Here is a 27539-nt window from a genome sequence, read left to right as displayed (position 1 = left end):
TTCTTTCATTAAACAAAGAGGTACCAACAATTTTGTCCTCGGGCGTGTATGTTCCACGGATAGGGCCCGTTATATACTGCATATATCTCTGAATGTGAATCATAAGTTGTAAAAGGTTAATGTATAGTTATCAAACAAATGATCGGATAATATTCAGTGCAAAAATTTATTTTTAAGTCAATTTAGATTTTAAAGACGACACAAACTTTCAGCATTCAATCCACAGCATTCAGTGTATTCAGGGTATGTTAAGGTGATAAAAAAAAAATCCATATGCTGCAGGAATATACCTTTTACATTGGTGCTATGAGGGGGAAAAAGGAACTTAGAGAGTATTTAAAAGCAGCCTGCAGCACTCATTCACTTTGGCTGGTTCTGTGACAGACATGTATTTCTTAATCTGAGAGTCAACTCCTAGGGACTTGGCTAACTGCACAGCATTGGAATCATCAGTGATCAGTGTCCCAAGGGCCACAAGGAGTCTAAAAGCAGCTTCCAGGTCTTGTACAACTTCCAGAACTGTACTAATAGCTGACAGACATTGGGCTTTCCCTTCTAAGTCACTTACTCTATGTAAACAGGTGGCATAGTTGAGGATGAGTGTAGCCAAAGCAATGTGGACATTCTTATTAGAAATGGACTTTAGTTCGATGGATTTTGTTAATACGGTGTCTCTTTGTGAAATCATAAACTTTGCGCCCACATCAACTGAAAAACAGTTGCAGAATGTCCGAACAGCAAGCAGCTGGTTGGCTTGTTTGCCACTGGGCCGCATTACTTGGAAGAGGTAGTTGGTGAACGCACTTCCTTCTCTTTCACTGCAGAACATTTCATTGACTGTGGGATTTTTGATGGCTAAACGAAGGATATCTAATGCAGGGAATACAATATCTGGAGTGGGGAAAAAAAAGATGTTTTAATGGTTATAAAAGGCAAACCAATATAATAAAACAGTAATTGAACCAAATCCAACACATGGCTATGCAGATTTTTCACAGGGTCAGTGGAGATACTAAGATATTGGTGCTGAATTAATGAGGTTGGCAAATGTATTACTTGGCGAAGTACCATCCCCTTATGTACAGTAGTCTTCGCAAAGTTACTGTGCCCCCATCCAAAAGCCATTAAAGAAAGGACCCATGACTACACCCATCTGCAGTTGTCACTGGTAACCACTGTGAATAATGAGCAATGTGAGAATTTAATGGTTTACTGCAAAACCACATAATCCTGCACGATGGTGGAATAACCCTTTGATTTACACTGAATTATAAAGAAGAGACATTTGACTGTAGCCTAATCCTTGGATCATATTGGTCATACCTTCAGGCCATTTGACTGCTCTCCACAATGTGTCTACTTGTTGAGCGGTGACAGTTTCTCTTGAGATGTTTACAACTAAGGAGAGCAGTTTGTCAAGTCTTATCAAGTCTTCTTCAGGCATTTTGTATTCTTCAGGAGCAGACTCGTTGAGTTCTTTAATTTTACCTATTTGTAATAATAGACATTTAGTAATATACCAATACATGGTAATAGTCTCTTTAATATTCAAAATGCAAACCTCTGTGTTACTGACTATATATTCACACGAGCAATACGAATCTTGTTTGTGGAAAATTCACTTTTTTACAGCCCAATTGTATTGGTGTGGTAACTGTTTTTCACTGATCCTAATAATAATTTTATTATTATCACTGATCCTCATAAACTAGAAGTCTATGGAGGAGATTTGTCAGAAAAAATTGAGAGCAAAACTCTTCTAGTTGCTCATAGCTACCAACCAGAGCACAGCTTTCATTTTATAAACTGCTGTGGGGAAATTAAACAATCAAACTACAACACACTCTGTGTGTCAACAGAACGGACAAATGATCTGCTGTTTGAATTGGAGTAGTGGCATATGACTGTGGACCCAACGCTGGCTGACCACAGTGACGGGGACAGGTTATGGTGATATGTGATGCTCAGAGTGCCTGCTTCCACACAATACAGCAACTGTATATACGAAATTCCCCATATAGTCTCCAAGACCTCTTTGTAAATGTACCCCTTCTCTGGAATTACACTACAACTATATGGTTCACAAAAACTAAAAAACTAACACACTCACCCAAAATTTGTGCTGGGTTTGCTTGATCAAATGTGAGTGGTTCCTTCTTCGGAAAGAATGTGTTTGGAATTTGTGCAGCGGCTGACCTGTAGGCATTTCTCCCTGCAAGGAATAATAATCCTATGTAAGAATCTTCTGTAAACTTTGCTGTGACATACCATGGACATAGTTGTTAAAGGAAATCTACCACTAAGATGAAGGATTGTAAGCCAAGTACACTTACATACTGGTGTGTTCCCCCTCTGGCAGGGTCTGCTCTTCTTTTAGCTTCTTATTCCCTTTTTTGTTAAGGATTGAAAATGATGTAAATGAGCCTGTGGGGCTATGGGATCCATAGGTTTTAATGGAGCCCAGAGCCCCTCAGACTCATTTACATAATATTTAAAGCCTTTTATTCTTAAAAACAAGGGCATGGAAATCATAAAGAAGAACAGATCCTGCCAGAGGGAGCACACACCAGCATGTAACTGTGCTTGGTTTACAATCCTTCATCTTGGTGGTAGATGTCATTTAAACTGCAAAAAAAAGTGTTGGCTATACTGTCCTTAAAAGTAGTTCATAAATAAATGATATAGCTGTGATAGTCTTGTAATAGTTTTTTTACTTCATATAAAGGCAGCCATGTGCAGTTGATCTGGAATATCTGAATATGAAAAAACTTATTTTACTTATAAAAGTAAACTGCATAAAAACAAAACCCCTACCATTTCATTAATCGCTATGAGACTGATTAAAAGAAGATGAACACTGTGCAATCCACATGTATATTATGAAAAGGGGTTGTTAAGTTTATACAGTATTTTGAAAGATATTATGTGAGTGGTTACCTGTAAATGGATCTCCTGCCCCTGCTGTGGGAATACCTGAAGATGAGCCGGGCATGTATCGACTACCGCCTACAGATTAAAATTTCACACAAATTATATTGTGACAAGAACAAGACAAATAATTAGTAAAACATTCTTTAGCATCCAGATAGAATATTATCCGTGTTATTCCATGTTACATAATAATACATAGTAAGTAGACTTGGTTTCTTTTACATAAAACATATCACTGCACTCTGGGCAATCCTCATTTCTCAATGCTTTAGGTGTGAAAAGGGAATTACCATACTTTTCCAGGGACCAATGGAGACACTTCTGCTGCCATTGCTATAATGATAACACACTCCAGGAGCAAAAAGTACAAATTCAGTAAAATGGAAAAAAAAGCTATAATAAAGTAAAAAATAACGCAACAGAAAGAAGTTACCCAAGAGCCGACTGGAGTTTAACCTACAGCAACCTTTCACAATATGAACTAAATTGGTTTCTTTGAAGCCTGAGATGCTTTGATATCTGGCTTGATATCACCAGCTTCTCTCATTCTCCTATTCCCAAGAGACCTAATCAGCCTCCTGTCTACTGTCCTTCTACAAGAGTATTCACAGCCCTCCTAGGAAATGACATTTTAGAACAACCAGATACAATATGAAGATGTATATACTCATAGGCAAATGATTTTGGACTAGTTCCAAGTATATTTCTTTATGTACAATCACATTTTTAATGCATTATGCTGTCAGTCACAGTCTGAACAAAAGACTTCAGCATTTATCCTGTGCTGCGGCTCACTTTGTCCCCACAAAAACAGTGGATTTACCATCAATGTCTATTAAAACCCCTACAATTCTCAAATATAGTTGATAACATGGCTAAGATATTGGATGACAGCATGTGAAAATAAAACCCTGTCAAATATTAGTATGATATCATTTATTAAAAATATACATATTAAAAAAATGTGTACAATACACTACATCACAATCAATAAACAAAATTTCATAATAATGGATTCACTAAAGTCCACCTCTCAATCCATCGGCTTGCTTGTTTCAATGTCTTATGAATAGATATTGTACATAATGGGTACGGAGCATATACCGAATATAATGTGGATCAATCGTTGATAAATGAATTTTATCCAATAGGTGAGAATATATGTATGCCCAAATAAATAGATGAGGATTCCCTATTGTATCTTTCCCTGCAATGGTATAAAATATATCACATCATTAATCATATACTGTGTATACATTTGCACTTGTACTCATATAAATATTGCTGATGACTAAAAATGTTTGATCAGAAAAGATATAGGTTTCCGTTGTTTTTTTGTTCCAATATTGTGAAGAGATATAGAGACATTCAATTTAGGATGGAATAAACCACTAAGTGAAAAAAAGTCCCTTTTTAGAAAATACTTATGTTTATGTTTTATTTAGGTGGAATATTCTTATGCCCATGTGCTTAGTGTGCCATTTTGTATATTTATCATAAAAGAACATTAAACCTGTGTCACAGTGAAAGTCCATGGAGGCTCTAGTGAAGCTCTTAGAAGTTATATGCAGCAACTGACCTACTACTGATCTATCAGATATATTTACTCCTCCGTTCGTCGCTATGATACAAAGTCTTCTTCAATTGGTTATGGACCGGATGGTCCTATTACAATTTTCAGCGAAAATGGTCTGGCTTGAAGAAATTTTTTACATTGATCTGACTACATACCGTGTGAAAATTCATTTATCAATGATTGATACACATTATATTTAGTATATACTCCGTAGTTACTATCTACAATATCTATTTATAAGACATTGAAACAAACAAGTCAATGGATTGAGGGGTGGACTTTAGTAAATATATTATTATGAAATTTTATGTATTGATTGTGATGTAGTGTACACTTTTTTAAAAAAATATTTTTAATAAATTATATCATGCTAAACTATTGCATGGGTTGATTTATTATCACCATCTGCCTCCAGCAGACATCAATAGAAAATGCTGGATAAGAGGTCATCTCCAATATGGAACTTCCCATGCGGCGTGACTGTACCAACGCAGCACCTTACAGGTTAAAGGGGTTATCCGGGTTTTAAAAATTACCTAGGGCCGGGCTGGGGAGGGATAGTTAAACATAATAAACATGGACTTACCTCCTCCGGCGCCGCTGATGTCCCGCGCCGCGGTCCCTTCGATCCGTGCCCCTGTTTGTTTACAGGGGCACGGAAGCCGCGCACAGGGAGCTTCCGGTCCGCGATGTGGACAGCTCCTCCCATCCGTTCCTATCTCTCAGCGTTGTAAGCGCTGGGAGATGGTGTCGCATGGGAGCATCCGGCCGGCCGGAAGCTCTCTGTGCGCACTTGTAATGAAACCGGCGCACAGAGAAGACCGGCGCACAGAGAAGACCGGCCGCGGCGCGGGACATCAGCAGCACCGGAGGAGGTAAGTACATGTTTATTGTGTTTAAATAGCCCTCCCCAGCCCGGCCATAAGAAATTTTTTAAACCCGGATAACCCCTTTAATTGATATTATTACTGATCGCAGCAGTTAACTGCAGGTGTCTGCTGTATAATAAAGCTGATATCTGCCCTGCCCTGGCTTGGCCAGTTAGTCCTCTCCATACATCCTTAACGACAAAATTACATTGCCGATAAGGGGTTAATATACAGTAGGATATTTTACTCTAATTATAGCTAACCTAGACACTATATCGGCCACTATATTAAATGCTCACTACATTTTTTTTTAAAAACTTTGCTTAAATTAAAAGAATAAGTTAATACTAGAAATTTGGTAATATACCTTATCAGAACAAATAGCTGCTTGATACATAATAATCTGCTTCTCTCTGAATCCATCTTGCTACTAACAAGACAGAAACTCACTGATGCGTCATATTAGGTTAGATATGCTTTAGACCTGATGCACACGATTCTGTGTCACGAACAACAAATCAGCAGACAAGTTTGTGTGCACGAGTCCTTAAAATTGTGTTCACTTAAAATACAAATCTGTGAATATTAAAAAGTTATTAAGCTTGCCTGTAAATGGATCTGCACCAGAAGAAACAGCAGAAGAACTACCAGGAATATAACGGCCCCCACCTAGGAAAAATTCAAACAATCTTTAATAAAACTTCAAAATTTTCATTATTTTGCCACGGATTTGGTGATAAAGAGCTATGGACTATATAACTTCAAATGGTGAATGTTGTAGCAGGAAATATCTTCATAAGAAAATTTTCTTCTTCAAGCAGAAATCAGTCTGCCTCCCAAGATAGAAAAGAATTGGTGACATAACAGACATTAGGCATTTAATATTGTATATATCTGCTAATTTTTGATCTAAGGCATATTTCATCTGACAATACCACGAACGTTGGATGTTTTACTGAATTTGCGTCGCATTTCATAAGAGAATACAGTCACATTAATACCAAACAGTTTTTAAAATGGCCAATTCCTTTAAGTTCCACTTCAGGTCAAATAATTTGTGTACTATGGAGAATACTGTATATTATTTTTTCTTTAGCAGATCCTCTTGTTTGCCATCATACCTTTACCATTCCCAATCTTACACATCAAAGCAATAATCCTGAATAATAAAGAAGATGCAAAGGAAGATAAAGAAGGCCAATGTGTCCCATAATAACATCATACCCATAAACTACACTGCAAACAGTTATCTGGATATGTTTAGCATCATCTCGTTCTGGTCCAATGTACCATGAACTGAGTAGGAGCATTAACAGCATTTCACTGCATTTACCAGTAAATGGATCAGCAAATCCAGAATTTGTAGAGGTTATTGTCTGTCCACCAGTGTTGTCAATAATGAATTTTGCAACTTGATCCAAGAACATAGGGTTAAGATCATTCTTTTGAAGGAAATTATGTGCTACATGCCATGGATCTTCTGTAACATTATATGGCAGTTTGTAGGAAGGTCCACTTTCATTCACATCAATTGTGAACACATAATCATACTCCTATAACAAGAGAGAGACACAAATCTTCAGTACATAAGTTGACCGAATTTCTGTAAATATATGATGAAACCCACGAGTTTTGGGGGTATTGGAAAACTATCTTATGGGGAATGAAGTAATGGTCCAAACACAGAATCCCTAGGATCACCAGAACTGTGGTGGTGTACACCCAGTTGACTAAAACACAGATTGCAAATAGAAAAAAAAAGCACTAAGCTATTTGCAGCATTACCACAAAAAGAAAGATGCAGCAAGCCATCTGTTGCTCCATTGAGACACAGGAATGGGATCCCGGTTCTTGTGGACAGTAGAGGTCCCAGTATGGGACCCTATCAGATGGTTAGCTCCTATCCACGGGATATATTTTAAACTTAGGCAAACCCATCTAACTCCTAATGTTTGAGCATTACTTAATAGCGTAGGCTTACGTATGGTTATTTTTATTTAGATGTATAATATACCAAAGGATCACTTTGACTAAAGTTACCTTTTAATTTAACACATCAGTTAATCATCTCTACTTACTTTTCCTTCAAATAACACCCTTCCAGAGGTTTGCTGAGTGGCTCCAGAAGAGCCAACCACATCCCCAATCTTGATCCAGCGCCCTTCACTTGCACTCCACTGATAGGCTTCCACTTTGCCATCAACATTCACCAAGCGAGTCTGTCCTTCTTTTGTGCCTGTAGAAAGGAAACATATTAAAAGGGAGCCAACCACCTTCATCAGGTGTTTTAATCTAATGTCACTATGTTATAGAGAAATGTGCTGATATTTCCAACATACCTTATTATTTCTGTCCACCTATTTTCAAGATATTCCCATTTTAATCTGTATGCTAATGAGACAGTTGGTACACCAAGGTCTTGTCCTCAGTACCCAAAGTGGTCCAGACAAAAATAGTATGTGGACACAACATTTGTGTACCAATTGCAAAAAGATGTCAATGAGAAAAGCCATTATGGACAAAAATAATGAAAGTATGCTGCCAACCAGTTATAATGATTGGGGAGGTTGTACATTCCCTTTAAAGTATACACTTTATAGGGAAAATAAGGGCACATCTCCAGGTTCTTGCTGCTGGCCAATCTGCAAAAAGCTCTAAAATAAACAAATTTTAAATCCCAACAAAAGTAATCTACAGAAAGGGAGGTGATGTGAATGTTCATATTTTTGGAAAGTTTTTTTTTTTACATACAAATAAAAGAATCTCAAGTTATTCAAAAGTCTCATATTTAACTGGATTATACCAATGATAAGTACAGCTCACCCTGTGAAAAAACTCCATCATCAGAAAAATAAAGTCATGGCACTCACAATGGTCACAGAAAACTGATTTTATTTAAAAGTACCGGTAAATTACTATTTAACTTACTATACAAATTGGGTACTGCTGCAGATGTAAGCACCAAAAAAGTAATTTAAGGCAAAATTTAAAGCACACAAATTATTTCATTACAGTTGTGGTTTTTTGAAGGGTTCTAAAGATTTTTTTGTTAATAATCACAGGGTGAGTATGGACCCAAACACAAATTTCCAGCACATAGCAAAGTCCTTGAAAAAATCCTTTTGATTTAAACACACATTTTATTCCACTAAAATGTGTTTTAAATCAAAAGTTTGTTTCAAGGATTTTGCTACATGCAGGACATTCAGTTGCTATCTATGACCTGTGCTGATTCCTTCTCAGATATTCCATGAACTGGCGCTGTGGGACATCTGGGGAGGGGAGCTGAATGACTAAGATTACTTTTTTGAATCAGAGGTGAAAGGTCCCCTTTAATGTAATGAACCATGCACCTGTGTGTTAATCACACATACATACATACATACTGACAGAATTGGGAATAAATAATGAAGGTTCCCTCCTAATAACCACAAGCCAAGATTTAGAAAACTGTAAGGAAATTGTATAACTATTACTTTTTTTATTGACACAAAGGCTTTAGGGATACTTCTTAAATTTACCTGGCTCACTAAGATGCTCCTTTCCAGGAAGATCCTCTATTTTAATATCTCCCAGGTCACCAGTCTTTGGATCAATAACCGATTGAGACAGTTCATCTTCAAAAGCTTGAAGTTCTTCAGCACTCGCCATACGTTCCTGGGACTCTGTAAACACTCGGATAATACCGTCACTAAAATAACAGATGCAGAGCACATTTAAAAGCTTCAAGCCAAACATTATTGTTAACCATTATTGTTAATCAGTAGATTAGCAAGAATACACAATACTGTGCATTACTGAGCAATATTGTGGAAGTGTAAGAATATAAGTGTCTAAAGAGTAATCGGTAGCAGAACAACAATACTAAACATATACACCAGGTTCCAAATTATTATGCAAATGGTATTTATCTCTGATTTTCCTAAATGGTCGATGCAAATGACAGTATAATAAAATTCTTGCTAATTATTATATTAGTATATTATATTTTATAGTTGTAAAGAACTGAAAATGGTAATTTATTAAATTTGTGGCATTAGGAGGTCACATTCACTGAAACCAAAAGCTATTTCAATCCAAAACATCCAAACAGGCCAAGTCACATGTAGCATAGGACCCTTCTTTGATATAACCTTCACAATTCTTTGAAGTTGTGAGTTTTTGGAGAGTTTCTGCTTGAATTTCTTTGCATGAAGTCAGAATTGCCTCCTTGCTGTTTTAATGTGAAGGGCCGACCACCTTCACAGATCTAATACTCCAGAGGTTCTCTATAGGGTTGAGGTCAGGCGAGATTCTCTCCTTTTATTTCCATGGCAGCCTAAAGGGTCCTCTCCCCATGATTCCAACCCAAAATATGCCACCTCCTTTCTGACGTTGTAGCATTGTTGGGCCATCCACTAGTCCATCTATCTGGACCATCCAGGGGTGCACGATACTCATCAGTAAACGGGGCTGTTTGAAAATCAGTCTTCATGTATATCTGGGTCAACTGCGACCGTTTCTGCTTGTGGGCACTGGTTAGGGGTGGCCGAATAGTAGGTATATGCAGCAAGTCTTTGAAGGATCCTACAGCTTGAGGTTCGCAAGACTCCAGAGGCACCAGCAGCTTCAAAAATCTGTTTGCTGGTTTGTAATGGCATTTTAAATGTTTTGAATCCCTGTTGTGCAAAATAATTTGGAACTGTTAGCATTGGGAGGTTTGTTCAATAAAGTTCAATTTATACTCGAATGGGTAATGACTTATTATCCTGACTGTCATTTGTATCGACCATTTAGGAAATTCAGAGATAAATATCATTTGCATAATAATTTGGTACGTGGTGTTGTTATTACTAATTGGTTAATCCAATCTCACTTTCCTTTTAAAATGGAAAATGTAAGGCTTTGATTTGTCCTTAATATCCTTATACCATTAATTTAACTGATGGTAGATGTCAAGCATTAGATGCTAGTTTGTTTATGCACTAATTGGAACTGTTTTTAGTGCACAAATAAAGGGCATATTTGTTCCGAAAATTACTTTAAACAAATATGTAAATGAGCCAGAGCTGCACAGGCTGATGTCATATGAGCCCCTCTCGGGTTTTAATTTATGCACGCCCCACTCACTGTAATCTTACCTCCTGCTCCCGGCTGAGGAGCTTGTAGGGCTGGACATCTACCATCAGTCAAACTGATGGTAGATGTGCTTTAATAAAAAAAAAAGTTTTGATTTAACCCCTTAATGACCGCCCTATCGGAAATCTATGTCGGTCATTAAGGGTACGGGACATCGGGTCAGTATAGTGCCGGTGTCGGGCTGTGATATCACAGCCCAGACCTGGCACTAACACCTGGGATCGGAAAAACTCCTTACACGGGATCGGACCCCCCCGGTGAGCTTACCGGGGATCCGATCCCTCCTGCTGCTGCCCCCGGGTCCGGCGAGTGACCCAAGGCTTCCGGCTCCTCTTCTTGCCGGGTTCTGCCTTCCTGGCAGGACCCGGCTGTATGTAACTGAGAATGCGCAGCATGCTCAGTTACTTACACTATACACTGCAATACAAGTGTATTGCAGTGTAGAGGCTTGATCAAGCGATCGGATGATCGCTTGTTCAAGCCAGAAGGTGGAAAATGTATGAAAGTTAAAAAAAAAAAAAAAAAAAAATTATTTTATGATAATAATTAAATAAATAAAATAAAGTCCCATAATCTCCCCAGTTACACATATAATGCAAATACAGTATATAAAACACACGAAAAATGTACATATTTGGTATCACCGCGTCCGTATTAATCTGTACAATAAATCAATATTGAACCCGCTCGGTGAACGATGAAAAAAAAAAAAAAAAACCACGAAAAAACTTCCAGTAATATACAATTTTTCATCAAACACCATCACAAAAAATTTTCTAAAAAGTGATCAAAAAAAGCTAAATTCCCTAATATGATACGACTGAATATAACAACTCTTTTCGCAAAAAATAAGCCCTCAAACAGAAAAATACAAAAGTTATGGCCCTGAATAGTTGTCAATAGTAAAAACAATGCGATTTTCTCCAATATTGGTTTTGCTCAGTAAAATTGAGCAAAGATAAGAAAAACTATATAAATGAGGTATCACCGTAATCGTAGTGAACCAGAGACTAAAGATAAAATATTATTTTTATGTTACGGAGAGCGGGGAAAAAAGTGCTAAAAATCCAAAATAAAAATTGTTGATTTTGTTTGTGTCACCCTTGAAATAGTTAATAAAATCTCATGAATAAGCTATAGACCCCTAAAATGAATTATTTATACATTGTAACTCACCACGCAAATAATAAGCCTCATATGTTCGCATTACCAAAAAAAATTAAAATTTATAGCTTGTACAATGTGACAGTACAAATCTGCTGTGAATAGCGCTGCTTTGATCCTATGCTCGGCCGTGCGCCCTTACAGAAGTTTACCACCACATATGGGGTATCAGTACACTCGGGAGAAATTGGGCATTAGACGTTGCAGAGCGTTTCATCATTTTATTTATTATGAAACTGTCAATTTTGGCCTAAATTAATGTATTTTCAAAAAAAATCCAAAAGTTTCTAAATCGCAGGTCCATATTGTTTTAACCCATGTGAAACACTTAAAGGGTTAATAGACTCAATAGAAGTTGTTTTACATACATTGAGGGGTGAAGTTTCTATAGTGGGATAATTTATGGGGTTTTATTATCATATAAGCCTTACAAAGTCACTTGAAAGCCGAGTTGTCCCTCAAAATGTGAGTTTTAGCAATTTTCATGAAAATGAGAAAAATCGCACCTAAAGTTCTGCGCCTCATAACATCCTAGAAAAATGACCGGAAGCATAAAATATCATCCCAACATAAAGAAGACATTCCGTAAATGTTAATTATCAAGCTTTTTGGGTAGTTTTATTTCCTGTCTGGAAAGCAGAACATTTCAAACTTGGAAAATGAAGAATTTTTAGAAACTTTTGCCAAATTTTCACTTTTTTTCAGAACGAAACGCAAAACTTATCACTTAAATTTAGAACTAACATGAAGTACAGTGTGTCACGAGAAAACATTCTCAAAATCACCTCGATATGTTAAAGCATTCCGAAATTATAACCAATTATCATGATACATGTCAGATTTGAAAAATCGAGTCTGGTCATTGAGCTGAAAACTAGTGTCGGTGATAAGGGGTTAAAAGAAAAAAAAAAAAAAAAAACCCGCTCACCTCCTCCTCCTCTCCCCGTACACTGCCGTTGCCCGCTACGGTACGGTACGGGCGGGCAACGGCAGTGTGAATATAGCCTTACACCTATTTACTTCCACTTCTGCATTGGCAGAATGCTTAACTTATAAACATTTTATAAAATAATACAACTTTGCAATATTTTCCAAATAATATGCAATTCAGGTCACAAAAAACAAATTGTATATCCACCTTGATCCCACAACAATGTCTTCGTTTTCTAAGATACAGCAGCACCACACTGACTGGGCAGGTAAACGAATGGTTTGAGCACATTCTCCTTTTCTCCAGATCCGCATTGATCTGTCCTCCCCGGTGGTCACAAAATCTGATAATAATGCCCAGGAGACACAGCACAGTTATTGCTTAGTTTTACATAAGTCATACATTACAACATAACAAATTTTTGTTATTTTAATAAACCACAATGTTGAGAGGAGTTTGCTCATAAAGGGATCTGGCGTTCTATAACTGAGTACCCAACAGAACTGAAATGAGCAGTGAATTATGTAGGTACCTTGTAGCTTATGTTCTTCTTAAAAAAGCATTTCAATAAAAATACTTGAATACTATTCTGGTTCGTGACAAACAACTGTAAGATAAGACATTGCAAATCCACAAACAGTTTAATATGGGGTCTTCTGGAGAACAGACATGAGGTACAAAGGGATCAGTTGCTCCAGCAGAGAGAAACTGCTCCTGTCTTAATCTAATTTTCCTACCTTGAGAATTTGGAAATAGACATATGCTATAGATATAATTGGTGTGTCCATAGTAGATCTGCAGGCACTCTCCGGTGATAAGCCATCTCCTTATACTGGCATCATTGGCGCAAGAGAGAAATTCAGCTTCGTTTAATGTTGCCAATCCTCGGACACAATCCTCATGTCCTGCATATCAATAAGAATGTTATTTTGTTGAATGTATTGTACATTTTGTTAAAAGATTTTTTTTTTAATTTTTAGAACAGAATTACTGCTCTTGTGATCCGAGCTCCCTAGTGCATAAAATCTAAATGAAAGTCTGTTGTCATAGACTGCAATACTTCAGAGCACTTTGTCTTATACCACCATTGCCTTACTATAGCACTGGGCAAAAATGCATGCCAGTGGTCTTGGTGCCATGTGTCAAACCAATTATATGCCCTGTTCATTTTAGAGTTTATAGGTGCAGTATTTATTATGTTGTGACTTTACCCCACTACTCCATTCAATTCTAAAAGACTGCTGAAGAATGGAGAGGATGATACATGCATGCACTACCACTCGATTTAACCCTAGGTTGTCTGTACCACCCCATCATATACTGCCATACTATAGTATGGCAGTATAGGGGGATTTTCCTCCTCATTCATTACAATGTGCTGATAGCTGGAAGACCCAAGGCTGTCATGGCGACGGATCGCCGCTCCCCGATGACGGCGATCAGCGGGAAAACACCCGTGATCGGTGCTGGCAATATGCAGCAAAGACTTACCAGCTATGGAGAGGGCACAGCCCGAGGGGTTAATGTTGCGTGTGTATAGTAGCTGTGCAAAGCCAACAAACATGGAAATATTACACACATTATGTTTTACACACCTAAAAAGGTCCTCTCACATCGCCCTGCTTTCCACAGCTTGATAGACTTGTCAGCTGATCCAGTCAGCATCAGACCCTGCTCTGGTAAAATCTTCACAGCCCAAACAGCAGCAGTGTGGCCCTACAAGAAAAACAAAAAAAATTTCCATTAATTTCCACAACATTATTGGAAATACCTGTGCATGTGTCTTACAATAATTCAGAATACATTTATTATACTTAATACTCTATTGAAGGATCTCACCTGCAAGGTCATCATGCACTTCTCATTTAGCCACACTTTTCCAGTTGTATCCCATGATCCACTTAACAAAGTGCCGAAATTCCCAGAAGACAGACTGCAAACTGCAAAACCAAAACCAGTGAATTTTTTAATCACAGCAATCACTGTATGTTCAACCCATGTTATTTTCCAATATTTTCACTCCATCTCTTCCATTAATTCTCTACTGAATTATTTCTAAAAGTTCCGACTTATTTCCTAGTTATGTGACATGACCTGGTAGTGTCACCCAATGGCTGTGGACCATATTTTGCAGTAACACCATGTTATGATATCAATTAAAAAAAAATGTCACTGTATCATTGAATGGCACACTCATATTGTTCTAAGCATAGCAAGTACAAGATATGAGAAAGTGAGCAAGGATCTCATGAATCTGAATATTCCTCACAATTATATATGATTATTTGTGGGAGGAACAGAGAAGCCTAAAAAGCTTTTATTATATGCTTGTTAAACTATAAAATGAAGTGTAATGGTGTTCTACACAGTAAGTAGGAGGGTTATATACCAGTGTATAATCTGGCTTTGTGTATCACTTGCTGTTCCCAAATCTATAGGCAAATAGGTTATTGCTCTTTCAAAAATGTATTATTTTATTCAACTATGGTGACCACATTCTAACGTGTCCAGACGATGTATCTGAGCTATTTGCATTATCCCACAATTCGGAGTGGTGCAAGGGATATCATATTTTCCAGAGAGAGGCTTTGGTACTCTGCTTATAAGGATGAGAGTTATAAACCGTGGGTTTGAGGAAAATAACCTTTCGGTTGTTCCATCTCAGACATCTACCGGTACTACCTCCCTGTCACAGGCATTGCATTAATGGAAGGTACATCATAACTCTCTGGTAACTCCACATTACCGATAAAGCTTGGTTATTCTGGCTGCACTGGCTGGTAGAATCAATCTTTTGTATGTAATAACTTATGTTTGTCGTTACTCACATTTTTAGTTTCCTGGGTGGTTTTGAACACATTTTATAAAAGTTTGGTATTATAATATCACACCTTACTGGGTATTTAACTACGCATGGTCATGGTTGCAGAACTGAGGCAAAGGTAATTTGGTTCATTTCATTGGTTAAGGCTACCAGTACATGAATCTGCACATGGATTAAAGGAAATCTACCAGCATATTAGAACTTTATCAACCATTAACTTTGCTGTGTATCTCCCAGCAGCCCGATTACACCCATTTTCTATTAGGAGCTTTGCTCCACTAATTTAGTAATAAAATGTTTATATTTATGTAAATGAAGTTCAAGTGTTTCAAGTGTCAGCTTCATAGAGATTAACGGAGCAGAGCGGTGATGCGCAACCGTCTGCTCCATTAGTCTGAGGAGCGTCGAGGGGTCGGTCGTAGCCCTCGTTTTCGCTATCTGTGGGGGTCTCAGTACTGAGACCCCCCCTGATCAGCAAGTTAGGCCCTATCCCGTGGATAGGGCCCAACTTGTCTTTGTGGGAAAACCCCTTTAATAAAGTTGTAATATGCTAGTAGATTCCTGGTAAGGCTCCTGTGCCAATGATAGGAGAAAGGACTGCCCACAAAAAAAACCCAGGAATAGGATCTGCTCTAAAATTGGTAGCTCGGTTCACACTGCTGTCTTGTGCACAAGCCCATAGATATACATGGTAAAACGTGCTATCCATTGAAACAATGACTACCATGAATCCCTGAATAATGTTCATGGCCATGAGCCATTAGCTGCTTTTCTGTGTAGCAGAGCCCTTCCTTTGCAAAGGTGGATAAGTGCTGCATATTTCCATAGTAATATAATTCATACTGTGTGGATGTACAACCTCAGGTTTAACAACCCTACTTCTAAATGAAAGGGGTGGTATATAGCATCAAAACTGCACATAAATCTTTCTTTGTGCCTAAACCACAAACCCAGTGACAATATAAGAAACCACTGCCCCTGTCTTGCATCACATCTTATTCATGGGCAGAGCAAGGGTAACAAGTCATGGACTTGAACTGTGTTATAAAACAACCTACCCGTGTTCTTGTGGCCCTTCAGAACATACAGAGGATTTTGACTATCAAGACTGAACACACAGATGTTATGGTCGTTTCCACCGGTGGCAATCAGCCCTCGAGGGTAGGTATCACTAGGTGGGATATAGCACACACAGGAAACAAAGTTGGAATGTCCCTTCATGCGATTCAGTTCAATGAAACCTGTGCTGGAGCTGAATAGTTACAATACAAATTAGTTACACCTCAAACTCATCTCAAGTCCAATAAAAGATATTTATTTAGAGGGAGATCACATATGAAAACATTACATACATAACTGCATCATTAAACATATATGCATTACTAAGGCTAAATTCAAGTGGCCGCAGGAAGGGGGGGGCGTAACTTGCAGCAGTACATACATCCCCCATTGGTTGGCAATGGCCACACGTATCGCTCCGTACACAGGGAAAAGATAGGACATGTCTTATCTTTCCCTGTGTTACGGTGTCGTGCGCAATGGATCGCTATGGAGAGGGGAGGGGTCACCCCTCCTCCTCTCCATGGCGCCAGACATATGCCCGCACGGCTACGTTCGTGTGAGTCCAGCTTAATTCATTTAAGCAATGCATAAATTCATACAAATAAGAATTGGATCCTATAATGTTACATGCACATGGTCAGGATCCACATTGGCTTTTCCACATGGAATTTGAAGTTACTATGCCCATTCTTAAAAAGGGGTTGGCCAGGATATTAGGTAATTTACCAATATACAGGCAGTCCCCGGGTTACATACAAGATAGGGTCTGTAGGTTTGTTCTTAAGTTGAATTTGTATGCAAGTCGGAACTGTATATTTTTTCATTGTAATCCCAGACGGAACTTTTTTGGTCTCTGTGACAATTGGATTTTAAAAATGTTGGGTTGTCATAAGAACCATGATTAACAATAAAGCTTAATTACAGACACCTGTGATAACTGTCACAGTTGTTTATTGTAGCCTAGGACTAAAGTACAATAAATTACCAATTACCAGTGGTCCGTTTGTAACTAGGGGTCGTATGTAAGTCGAGTGTTCTTAAGTAGGGGACCGCCTGTACATCTATTTAAGCGTTGTACCGCCTTGTTGAATGGTAAAGACCCCTGGTTAAAAAAATCTTTCTTTTACCTCATCATCTTCCATTCCTGTCCATAAAAGTGGTGCTGAATATTTAACGCCTGCACATTGAAGCATTTTTTGCTAACCTCCTTCAAAAAGCTTTACCTTTTTCATTTTTTTGTGAACAGAGCTGTGTGTGGGCTTATTTTCTGCATAACAAATTTTACTTCTCAGTGACATTATTTATTATTCTATGCCATGTACTAGGAAGCTGGAAAAAAGAATTCCAAATGTGGAGAAATTGGTGAAACCTTGCCGCTCAGGTTTTATGACTTTCCCTGTGTGCTCCAAACAACTTTTTCATACTTTGGTGTACAGAGGTGTGCAAGACATCAATTCTTGCTAGATGATCTCATGTTTTTGGTGCCACCATTTAAAGGACTGTGCAACCTTTTGTTAAGTAAAATGGACATCTGAGGGCCATTTTACGTTATACAGTTCACCCCCGGCAACCGTTTTTTTATATTTTGACAGATTGAACATTTTGGGACGCGGTAATATCCAACATGTTTGTGATTTTTACTGTTTATTTAGTTTTATATCAGTTTTAGGTGATTTGAATTTTCACTTTTATTTTTAATTTTTATTTTTTAGACCCTCTAGGGTATTTTAACCCTAGATGCTCTGATCGTTCCCGTCATGTACTACAATACTACTGTATTGCCGTATATGGAGTTTTTACATATACTGGTACATTGTAACAAATATGCAGAAACCAGTCATCGTCATTCCCTAATGACGTCACAGGGAGCGGTGAACTCAACCCTGATGGCGTAGCCCATGCGCCAGCAGCAATCAAGGGGTAACACCGACAATCGATGATAGAACCGATCATGGTTGTTAGCAATGGGTGTTTGTATGAAGAGGACTTGCATTCTTAACACCCCCCGGAGATAATAAATGTGTATTAGTAAGTTACCAAATATCCTGCCCCCCCCCTAACATGTTACAAAAAACATGAGGTAAGGTGGCACACTCTTTGAAGTTGAGTAGATGTAGGATTTACAGCCCATCTCTTCTTTCTCAATGGGATGCTATCAAGATGAAAATCTAAATTTGTCATGGATCTCAGTCTGTCTATTGATGCAAATCAGATGCAAACTGCAATACAGTGAGGAGGTACATCCCCTGTGACCTGTATACAGTGAGGAGGTACATCCCCTGTGACCCGTATACAGTGAGGAGGTACATCCCCCGGGACCCGTATACAGTGAGGAGGTACATCCCCCGGGACCCGTATACAGTGAGGAGGTACATCCCCCGTGACCCGTATACAGTGAGGAGGTACATCCCCCGTGACCCGTATACAGTGAGGAGGTACATCCCCTGTGACCCGTGTTCAGTGAGGAGGTACATCCCCTGTGACCCGTGTAGTGTGTTCAGTGAGGAGGTACAACCCCCGTGACCCTTGTAGTGTGTACAGTGAGGAGGTACATCCCCCGGGACCCGTATACAGTGAGGAGGTACATCCCCCGTGACCCGTATACAGTGAGGAGGTACATCCCCCGTGACCCGTATACAGTGAGGAGGTACATCCCCCGTGACCCGTATACAGTGAGGAGGTACATCCCCTGTGACCCGTGTAGTGTGTTCAGTGAGGAGGTACAACCCCCGTGACCCTTGTAGTGTGTACAGTGAGGAGGTACATCCTCTGTGACCCGTATACAGTGAAGAGGTACATCCCCTGTGACCCGTATACAGTGAGGAGGTACATCCCCTGTGACCCGTATACAGTGAGGAGGTACATCCCCTGTGACCCGTATACAGTGAGGAGGTACATCCCCTGTGACCCGTATACAGTGAGGAGGTACATCCCCTGTGACCCGTATACAGTGAGGAGGTACATCCCCTGTGACCCGTATACAGTGAGGAGGTACATCCCCTGTGACCCGTATACAGTGAGGAGGTACATCCCCTGTGACCCGTATACAGTGAGGAGGTACATCCCCTGTGACCCGTATACAGTGAGGAGGTACATCCCCTGTGACCCGTATACAGTGAGGAGGTACATCCCCTGTGACCCGTATACAGTGAGGAGGTACATCCCCTGTGACCCGTATACAGTGAGGAGGTACAACCCCCGTGACCCTTGTAGTGTGTACAGTGAGGAGGTACATCCTCTGTGACCCGTATACAGTGAGGAGGTACATCCCCCGTGACCTGTATACAGTGAGGAGGTACATCCCCCGTGACATGTATACAGTGAGGAGGTACATCCCCCGTGACATGTATACAGTGAGGAGGTACATCCCCCGTGACCCGTATACAGTGAGGAGGTACATCCCCTGTGACCCGTATACAGTGAGGAGGTACAACCCCCGTGACCCTTGTAGTGTGTACAGTGAGGAGGTACATCCCCCGTGACCTGTATACAGTGAGGAGGTACATCCCCCGTGACCTGTATACAGTGAGGAGGTACATCCCCCGTGACATGTATACAGTGAGGAGGTACATCCCCCGTGACATGTATACAGTGAGGAGGTACATCCCCCGTGACATGTATACAGTGAGGAGGTACATCCCCTGTGACCCGTATACAGTGAGGAGGTACATCCCCTGTGACCCGTATACAGTGAGGAGGTACATCCCCTGTGACCCGTATACAGTGAGGAGGTACATCCCCTGTGACCCGTATACAGTGAGGAGGTACATCCCCTGTGACCCGTGTAGTGTGTTCAGTGAGGAGGTACATCCTCTGTGACCCGTATACAGTGAGGAGGTACATCCCCTGTGACCTGTATACAGTGAGGAGGTACATCCCCCGTGACATGTATACAGTGAGGAGGTACATCCCCCGTGACATGTATACAGTGAGGAGGTACATCCCCCGTGACATGTATACAGTGAGGAGGTACATCCCCCGTGACATGTATACAGTGAGGAGGTACATCCCCTGTGACCTGTATACAGTGAGGAGGTACATCCCCTGTCACCCGTATACAGTGAGGAGGTACATCCCCTGTAACCCGTATACAGTGAGGAGGTACATCCCCTGTGACCCGTATACAGTGAGGAGGTACATCCCCTGTGACCCGTATACAGTGAGGAGGTACATCCCCTGTGACCCGTATACAGTGAGGAGGTACATCCCCTGTGACCCGTATACAGTGAGGAGGTACATCCCCTGTGACCCGTATACAGTGACGACGTACATCCCGTGACCCGTATACAGTGACGACGTACATCCCCTGTGACCCGTATACAGTGACGACGTACATCCCCTGTGACCCGTATACAGTGACGACGTACATCCCCTGTGACCCGTATACAGTGACGACGTACATCCCCTGTGACCCGTATACAGTGACGACGTACATCCCCTGTGACCCGTATACAGTGACGACGTACATCCCCTGTGACCCGTATACAGTGACGACGTACATCCCCTGTGACCCGTATACAGTGACGACGTACATCCCCTGTGACCCGTATACAGTGACGACGTACATCCCCTGTGACCCGTATACAGTGACGACGTACATCCCCTGTGACCCGTATACAGTGACGACGTACATCCCCTGTGACCCGTATACAGTGACGACGTACATCCCCTGTGACCCGTATACAGTGACGACGTACATCCCCTGTGACCCGTATACAGTGACGACGTACATCCCCTGTGACCCGTATACAGTGACGACGTACATCCCCTGTGACCCGTATACAGTGACGACGTACATCCCCTGTGACCCGTATACAGTGAGGACGTACATCCCCTGTGACCCGTATACAGTGACGACGTACATCCCCTGTGACCCGTATACAGTGAGGACGTACATCCCCTGTGACCCGTATACAGTGAGGAGGTACATCCCCTGTGACCCGTATACAGTGAGGAGGTACATCCCCTGTGACCCGTATACAGTGAGGAGGTACATCCCCTGTGACCCGTGTAGTGTGTACAGTGAGCAGGTACATCCCCTGTGACCCGTGTAGTGTGTACAGTGAGCAGGTACAACTCCTGTGACCCGTGTAGTGTGTACAGTGAGCAGGTACATCCCCTGTGACCCGTGTAGTGTGTACAGTGAGCAGGTACAACTCCTGTGACCCTTGTAGTGTGTACAGTGAGCAGGTACATCCCCTGTGACCCGTGTAGTGTGTACAGTGAGCAGGAACATCCCCTGTGACCCGTGTAGTGTGTACAGTGAGCAGGAACATCCCCTGTGACCCGTGTAGTGTGTACAGTGAGCAGGTACATCCCCTGTGACCCGTGTAGTGTGTACAGTGAGCAGGTACATCCCCTGTGACCCGTGTAGTGTGTACAGTGAGCAGGTACATCCCCTGTGACCCGTGTAGTGTGTACAGTGAGCAGGTACATCCCCTGTGACCCGTGTAGTGTGTACAGTGAGCAGGTACATCCCCTGTGACCCGTGTAGTGTGTACAGTGAGGAGGTACATCCCCTGTGACCCGTATACAGTGAGGACGTACATCCCCTGTGACCCGTATACAGTGAGGAGGTACATCCCCTGTGACGTGTATACAGTGAGGAGGTACATCCCCTGTGACGTGTATACAGTGAGGAGGTACATCCCCTGTGACCCGTGTAGTGTGTACAGTGAGCAGGTACAACTCCTGTGACCCGTGTAGTGTGTACAGTGAGCAGGTACATCCCCTGTGACCCGTGTAGTGTGTACAGTGAGCAGGTACAACTCCTGTGACCCTTGTAGTGTGTACAGTGAGCAGGTACATCCCCTGTGACCCGTGTAGTGTGTACAGTGAGCAGGTACATCCCCTGTGACCCTTGTAGTGTGTACAGTGAGCAGGTACATCCCCTGTGACCCTTGTAGTGTGTACAGTGAGCAGGTACATCCCCTGTGACCCGTGTAGTGTGTACAGTGAGCAGGTACATCCCCTGTGACCCTTGTAGTGTGTACAGTGAGCAGGTACATCCCCTGTGACCCGTGTAGTGTGTACAGTGAGCAGGTACATCCCCTGTGACCCGTGTAGTGTGTACAGTGAGCAGGTACATCCCCTGTGACCCGTGTAGTGTGTACAGTGAGCAGGTACAACTCCTGTGACCCTTGTAGTGTGTACAGTAAGGAGGTACAACCCCTGTGACCCTTGTAGTGTGTACAGTGAGGAGGTACAACCCCTGTGACCCTTGTAGTGTGTACAGTGAGGAGGTACAAACCCTGTGACGTGTAGGCTGATACACTACTAGTGCAGTTAGAGGAATAGTGGCTCAGTATATGTCCAATCTAATGACATTCCATGGTTTTATACACTGGTCTCTGGTGACAGGACCGGACACCTGTCCTATAGCTCTATCGCCCTTTCCCCAGGGGGTTTCTCACCTGTGCGGCACCCAAAGTCGTGCGCTCCTGTCACGTGATACGGACACGAAGCCCTCACCTGGCGACAAGGGACATTGTACCACCCCACGGACATCCAATTCGTGCCCGGGGAGAGAGCAGCGCAGCCGGTAACAGCCGGTCTCCGCCATGACACAGCAACAGCCGCACACAGCACGGAAATGAAGCGGCGGAGCACAAAATCTGGGACACCATAGGAAGTGACGGCAGAGACACGGCCCTCCTGGCAGCAGGTGGTGCTGTCGCTTGCCGGTTGCTTAGTCCGTTCATGGCGTTGTTCTGTGTTGGGTCAGTGTGGCACATAGTACCATCTGCTATGGAGTCACCCTGTTACACAGGCCATTGTTCATAAAACACAGAAGACACAGGTAGCAGGAATATACTACTTATTTTCCCACCATTCTGTCACTGGGCCCACAGGTAGTGTATGCCCTGCAGGACTGCTGCTTCCTACTGTAATCATCTCAGTACAGAGCCTACTTTGCATCATACAATACTGAGAGGTGAAAGATTATCAAGTCCTTAATGATGTTGCTCTACTTCTTGATATCGTAAACCCTCTCTATACAGTATGGGAGACTGCTGTATAATAATGCAGACACCTGCACAGAAGTCACCCTGTAAGGTGGCATGGTAGCACCCATCCTCAGCACCTACACAACACCCTAGGTTCAAAGCATTACCACAAAATCACATACTATTACCTCATGATGTGGCAATGATGTATGGAGGGGGCTCACCCCTGACCCCCCACCATACACTCACTGCTAACTGTCAATGGTGATTGATTCTTGCATTGATTACTTGTGTTAACCATTTGAACGCTGGTGGCACATGCACAGCACCATATTGTAATGGATCATAGGAACACATAAAAATGTGACTAATAAGTGATCAAAGGGTTTTACAGTCCCCAAGATCATAGCACTGAAAACGTCAGCTTGCCCCCCAGAAACGGTACCATAGGCTGGGTTTACATCATGTTAATGGTATACACTATGCCTCCATCTGCCAGATTATGTCAATGGGTACGCTCAGCAGATACATTGGGAGCTTTTCTGATGAATACACTGAGCGTACCCATTTATATATTCCGGCAGATGGAGGCATAGTTGTTGCCTCCGTCTGATCAGTATATGACATATTCAATGTAAAAGACAGGGTACGATGCACTGCAGGAGGGGAGAGGAGACACCGGTGCTGTCACTGTCCATATAAGGACAGTGACATTGCTGGGGAAACACCCCAAAAGATGGGCGTGCCATGACAAGCACATAGTGCACCCAGTCCCCGTAGTGCCCCCAGTCCCCTGCCATTTCCCAGAACAGTGAGTGCGGCTCAGACTAGGAGTTTTCCACGCACAACATATTCCCCCGCCACGGGCCATTCCATAAGCACAATAAAGCACTGCGGGCTATGAAGTTACAGCTATAATGCACAGCACATGCAACAACGGCAGCAGCCAATCACCAGCTCCTAAGCATACAGTGGGATAAGTCCGTGCCATACGTTGTAAGGATACATCAGGAATCCGCCCAACTTGTCCTTACAACGTATGGAAAAAATGTGATGTGAACTTAGGCTACATTCCCACGGACGTATGAAAACAGCCGTATACGTACCGTTTTTTTACGGGTTACATACGGCCACATTCATTTCAATGGACAATACGTCCAACCATTTATATTGCCGTTTTTGACACTGGAGTGTACGTACCGTATACTGGCCGTATAAAAATATAGAGCATGTCCTATTTTCCCGTATTTCAGTTCCGTATGCCCTAGAAGTCTATGGGCATGTATAAAATACGGGTTAAATACGTGCTGCATACGGATGAAAAACGTCACGTATATACGGGCTCATACGGCCCGTAAATACAGGACTGGAGAAATCATACAGTCGTGTGAATGTAGCCTTACACAGCTCAGTATGAAAAAGTTATTGGCCTAAAAATATGGTGGTACAAATAAGACCCCATGCACACACAAGTATGCCCACCCAGCCACGGTGTTCTCTCTATAGAAAATAGTGCTGCATGGCTGTTCTTACACTCATACACTCATTGAATACACACACTCACTGAATACATTCATACATTCTGTAAACTGAAGTGCAAAAAAGTGATAAAAATGGTTCAGGTTAGGATATCCTCTACTTTTTAACCCCTTAACAACTGCCCAATGTAAATGCAGGCAGTCCCCTCCTTAAAGAAAACCAACTTACTGCCGATCCCCTACTTACAGACGGGCCTCTCTGCGCACTGTGGCCTCTGGAGCTACAATTAAAAATATTATACAGTTCCACGTATGAAAATAGAAAAGCGGAGCCGAGGCTTAAGAAAGCGCTTTGTGTGCGAAACGACCCGTTGCCTTGTCGTGGCGTGCATCCCCCCTGTCCTGGACATATTTCTGCAATAAAGTTTATTCCTGCTTTTAATCCTGGTGAGTGCCACTCGGCTTTTCTATTTTCATACGTTGATCGTACCTTTGTATTTAGTGTGCACCCCAGCGTGCCAGTGTGTCGGTATAGACGTGCGGCTGCAAACAGTAGAATCTACTCTGTGGAGTCTCTTCGTTATAAGGCTGTTGCCGGTCACCTGTGTTTCTTCATCAATCGTATTATACAGTGGAGCAGGTTTCCCCTTCAAAATCAAATTCAACCATTCAGTTCATGTCTTTCACCTGTTCAATTGACAAAACTGCCCCTAAAACCACCTGATTGCGATGCAGTTTTAACTGCAACGTGTGACCGCACCCTGATTCTCCCAAAAAGGTCTACAAGGTGTGCGTTACCTAAATAATAGCAAGAGAAAATATTTTTAGGTTTTATTTATGAACTTAGCAAGTAACACTGATTGAAAATCAATTTCACAGTCAATTCGCATGACAAACTTAATAAATAACTAGATCTGCAGTTGGGGACCACAGACCACTTCTCAGTACCAATGCTTTCTGGCTGATGTTGTTGTGTGATACTTTCACACTCGTGGTGGCATGAGACGGAGTGGCTCAGGGAGTGCAGTTCACACAGGATGGCACATAAATGCAAGCTGTGGCTAGAAGGTTCCCTGTGTCTATTTGGTAGTGTCCATAGGTGCTACCAGGATATAGGTCAATACACCAGAAGATGTGGAGGGGGCCGCTGGAGGGCAATAAACCCAGCAGCAGGACCGCTACCTCTGCCTTTGTGTAAGGAGGAATAGGAGGAGCACTGCCAGAGCCCTTTGAAATGACCTGCAGCGGGCCACAAATGTATGTGTCTGAACAAATGGTTAGAAACCAACTCCGTGAGGATGGTATGAGAGCCCGACGTCCAAAGATGGAGGATGTGCTCACAGTCCAACACCGTGCAGGATGCTTGCCAATTACTAGAGAAAACGATTGGCAAATTCGCCACTGGCGTCCTTTCCTCTTCACAGATGAAAGCAGGTTTACACTGAGCACGTGACAGGCGTGAAAGAGTCTGGAGATGCCGTGAAGAGCGATCTGCTGCCCGCAACATCCTTCAGCATGACCGGTTTGGCAGTGGGTCAGTAATGGTGTGGGGTGGCATTTCTTTGGATGGCCACACAGCCCTTCATGTGCTCACCAGAGGTAGCCGACTACCATTAGGTACTGAGATGAGATTGTCAGACCCCTTGCAAGACCATATGCAGGTCTTGCAGTAATGCAGGACAATGCTAGATCTCATGTGGCTGGAATGTGTCAGCAGTTCCTGCTAGATGAAGTCATTGAAGCTATGGACTGGCCAGCTCGTTCCCCAGACCTGAATCTGATTGAGCACATCTGGGACATCCTGTCTCTATCCACCAACGTCACGTTGCACCACAGACTGTGCAAGAGTTGGTCTGGGAGGTGTGAGAGGTGTCGTGTGGGAGAACTGCTATCTGCCCTACAGGCAGATAAAAAGCACATGGTAAAAGCCCTGGATTTGTCTGCAGTAACCCAAGGGTTAATGCAGACATGTGGTAAGCAGGGGAAGTCTGTTTGTTGGCCTAGCTAGCATAGACACCTTTGTAATGTCCGTACTGGGCCTGGTTATTATGGAGTAGGGGTAGGCTGGTAGTGGGACTTGTACTCCATCCAGGCTTCGGTCCTGGGTTTCTGTATAGCCCACAGGTGCGGGTCACAGACCTCGTTAGAGCCTGATTTAGTCTTCAGGCCAGAAGCAGTAGGTGAGGCACTACCTGGACAGCTGAAGGCTGCGCTGAGTTCACACAGCAAAGGTAACTCAGTGCCTCCTGTTAGTCTGCTGGCCAAGAGCGTGTGCCAGGCAGCCTGGTACATGTATAGTTAGGAGCTGTTATTGTATTAAGCAGTGCCCAGCCGGGCAGGGTTTTTTTTGGAAGTGCCTAAGCCAAGGCTGAATTTGTGTTTTGACAAGGAAGTGTGAATAAACACTTGATTTTTGGACTTTAACTCTGCATGTGTTCCTGCACTGTTACAAGGGATCTACCAGAGCAATTCCCCACAGAAGAACCCTCAGGAGACCATCCGCAACCTCATCAGGAGAATACCAAGGGGTTGTAAGGAGCTCAAATAGGCACATGGAGGCCACAGACAGCACTGAGCCGCATTTTGTCTTGTTTTATAGACATTACTCTGGATCAACCTGTGGTGTGTTTTTCTACTTT

General features: G+C 42.0%; 1 protein-coding gene across 1 annotated transcript; it reads right to left on the bottom strand.

The window, feature by feature from the left end:
- Nucleotides 1-152: 152 nt before the first annotated feature.
- PLAA (phospholipase A2 activating protein) lies at nucleotides 153-23120 on the bottom strand. Its single transcript, XM_072153260.1, has 14 exons — nucleotides 22889-23120; nucleotides 16472-16665; nucleotides 14429-14529; nucleotides 14185-14305; nucleotides 13327-13494; nucleotides 12797-12932; nucleotides 8898-9067; nucleotides 7455-7612; nucleotides 6710-6929; nucleotides 5983-6045; nucleotides 2938-3006; nucleotides 2111-2212; nucleotides 1324-1488; nucleotides 153-891 (listed from the first exon to the last, which is right to left on the bottom strand). The coding sequence occupies exons 1-14, from the start codon at nucleotides 23035-23037 to the stop codon at nucleotides 326-328; spliced, it is 2382 nt and encodes a 793-aa protein (XP_072009361.1). The 5' UTR covers nucleotides 23038-23120; the 3' UTR covers nucleotides 153-325.
- Between the last annotated feature and the right edge of the window lie 4419 nt (nucleotides 23121-27539).

This window comes from Engystomops pustulosus, chromosome 1 (genome assembly GCF_040894005.1).
Source record: "Engystomops pustulosus chromosome 1, aEngPut4.maternal, whole genome shotgun sequence".
NCBI lineage: Eukaryota > Metazoa > Chordata > Amphibia > Anura > Leptodactylidae > Engystomops > Engystomops pustulosus.
This window is presented reverse-complemented; position numbering and strand designations above follow the sequence as displayed.

Excerpts from the sequence above, each read along its gene's own strand:
- PLAA (XM_072153260.1), bottom strand. The coding sequence starts at position 23,037 with ATGGCGGAGACCGGCTGTTACCGGCTGCGCTGCTCTCTCCCCGGGCAC. Across the intron at positions 16,666-22,888 it reads CGACTTTGGGTGCCGCACAG|CTCCAGCACAGGTTTCATTG; the intron begins GTGAGAAACCCC and ends GTAACTATTCAG. Across the intron at positions 14,306-14,428 it reads AGTGCATGATGACCTTGCAG|GGCCACACTGCTGCTGTTTG; the intron begins GTGAGATCCTTC and ends TTTTTCTTGTAG.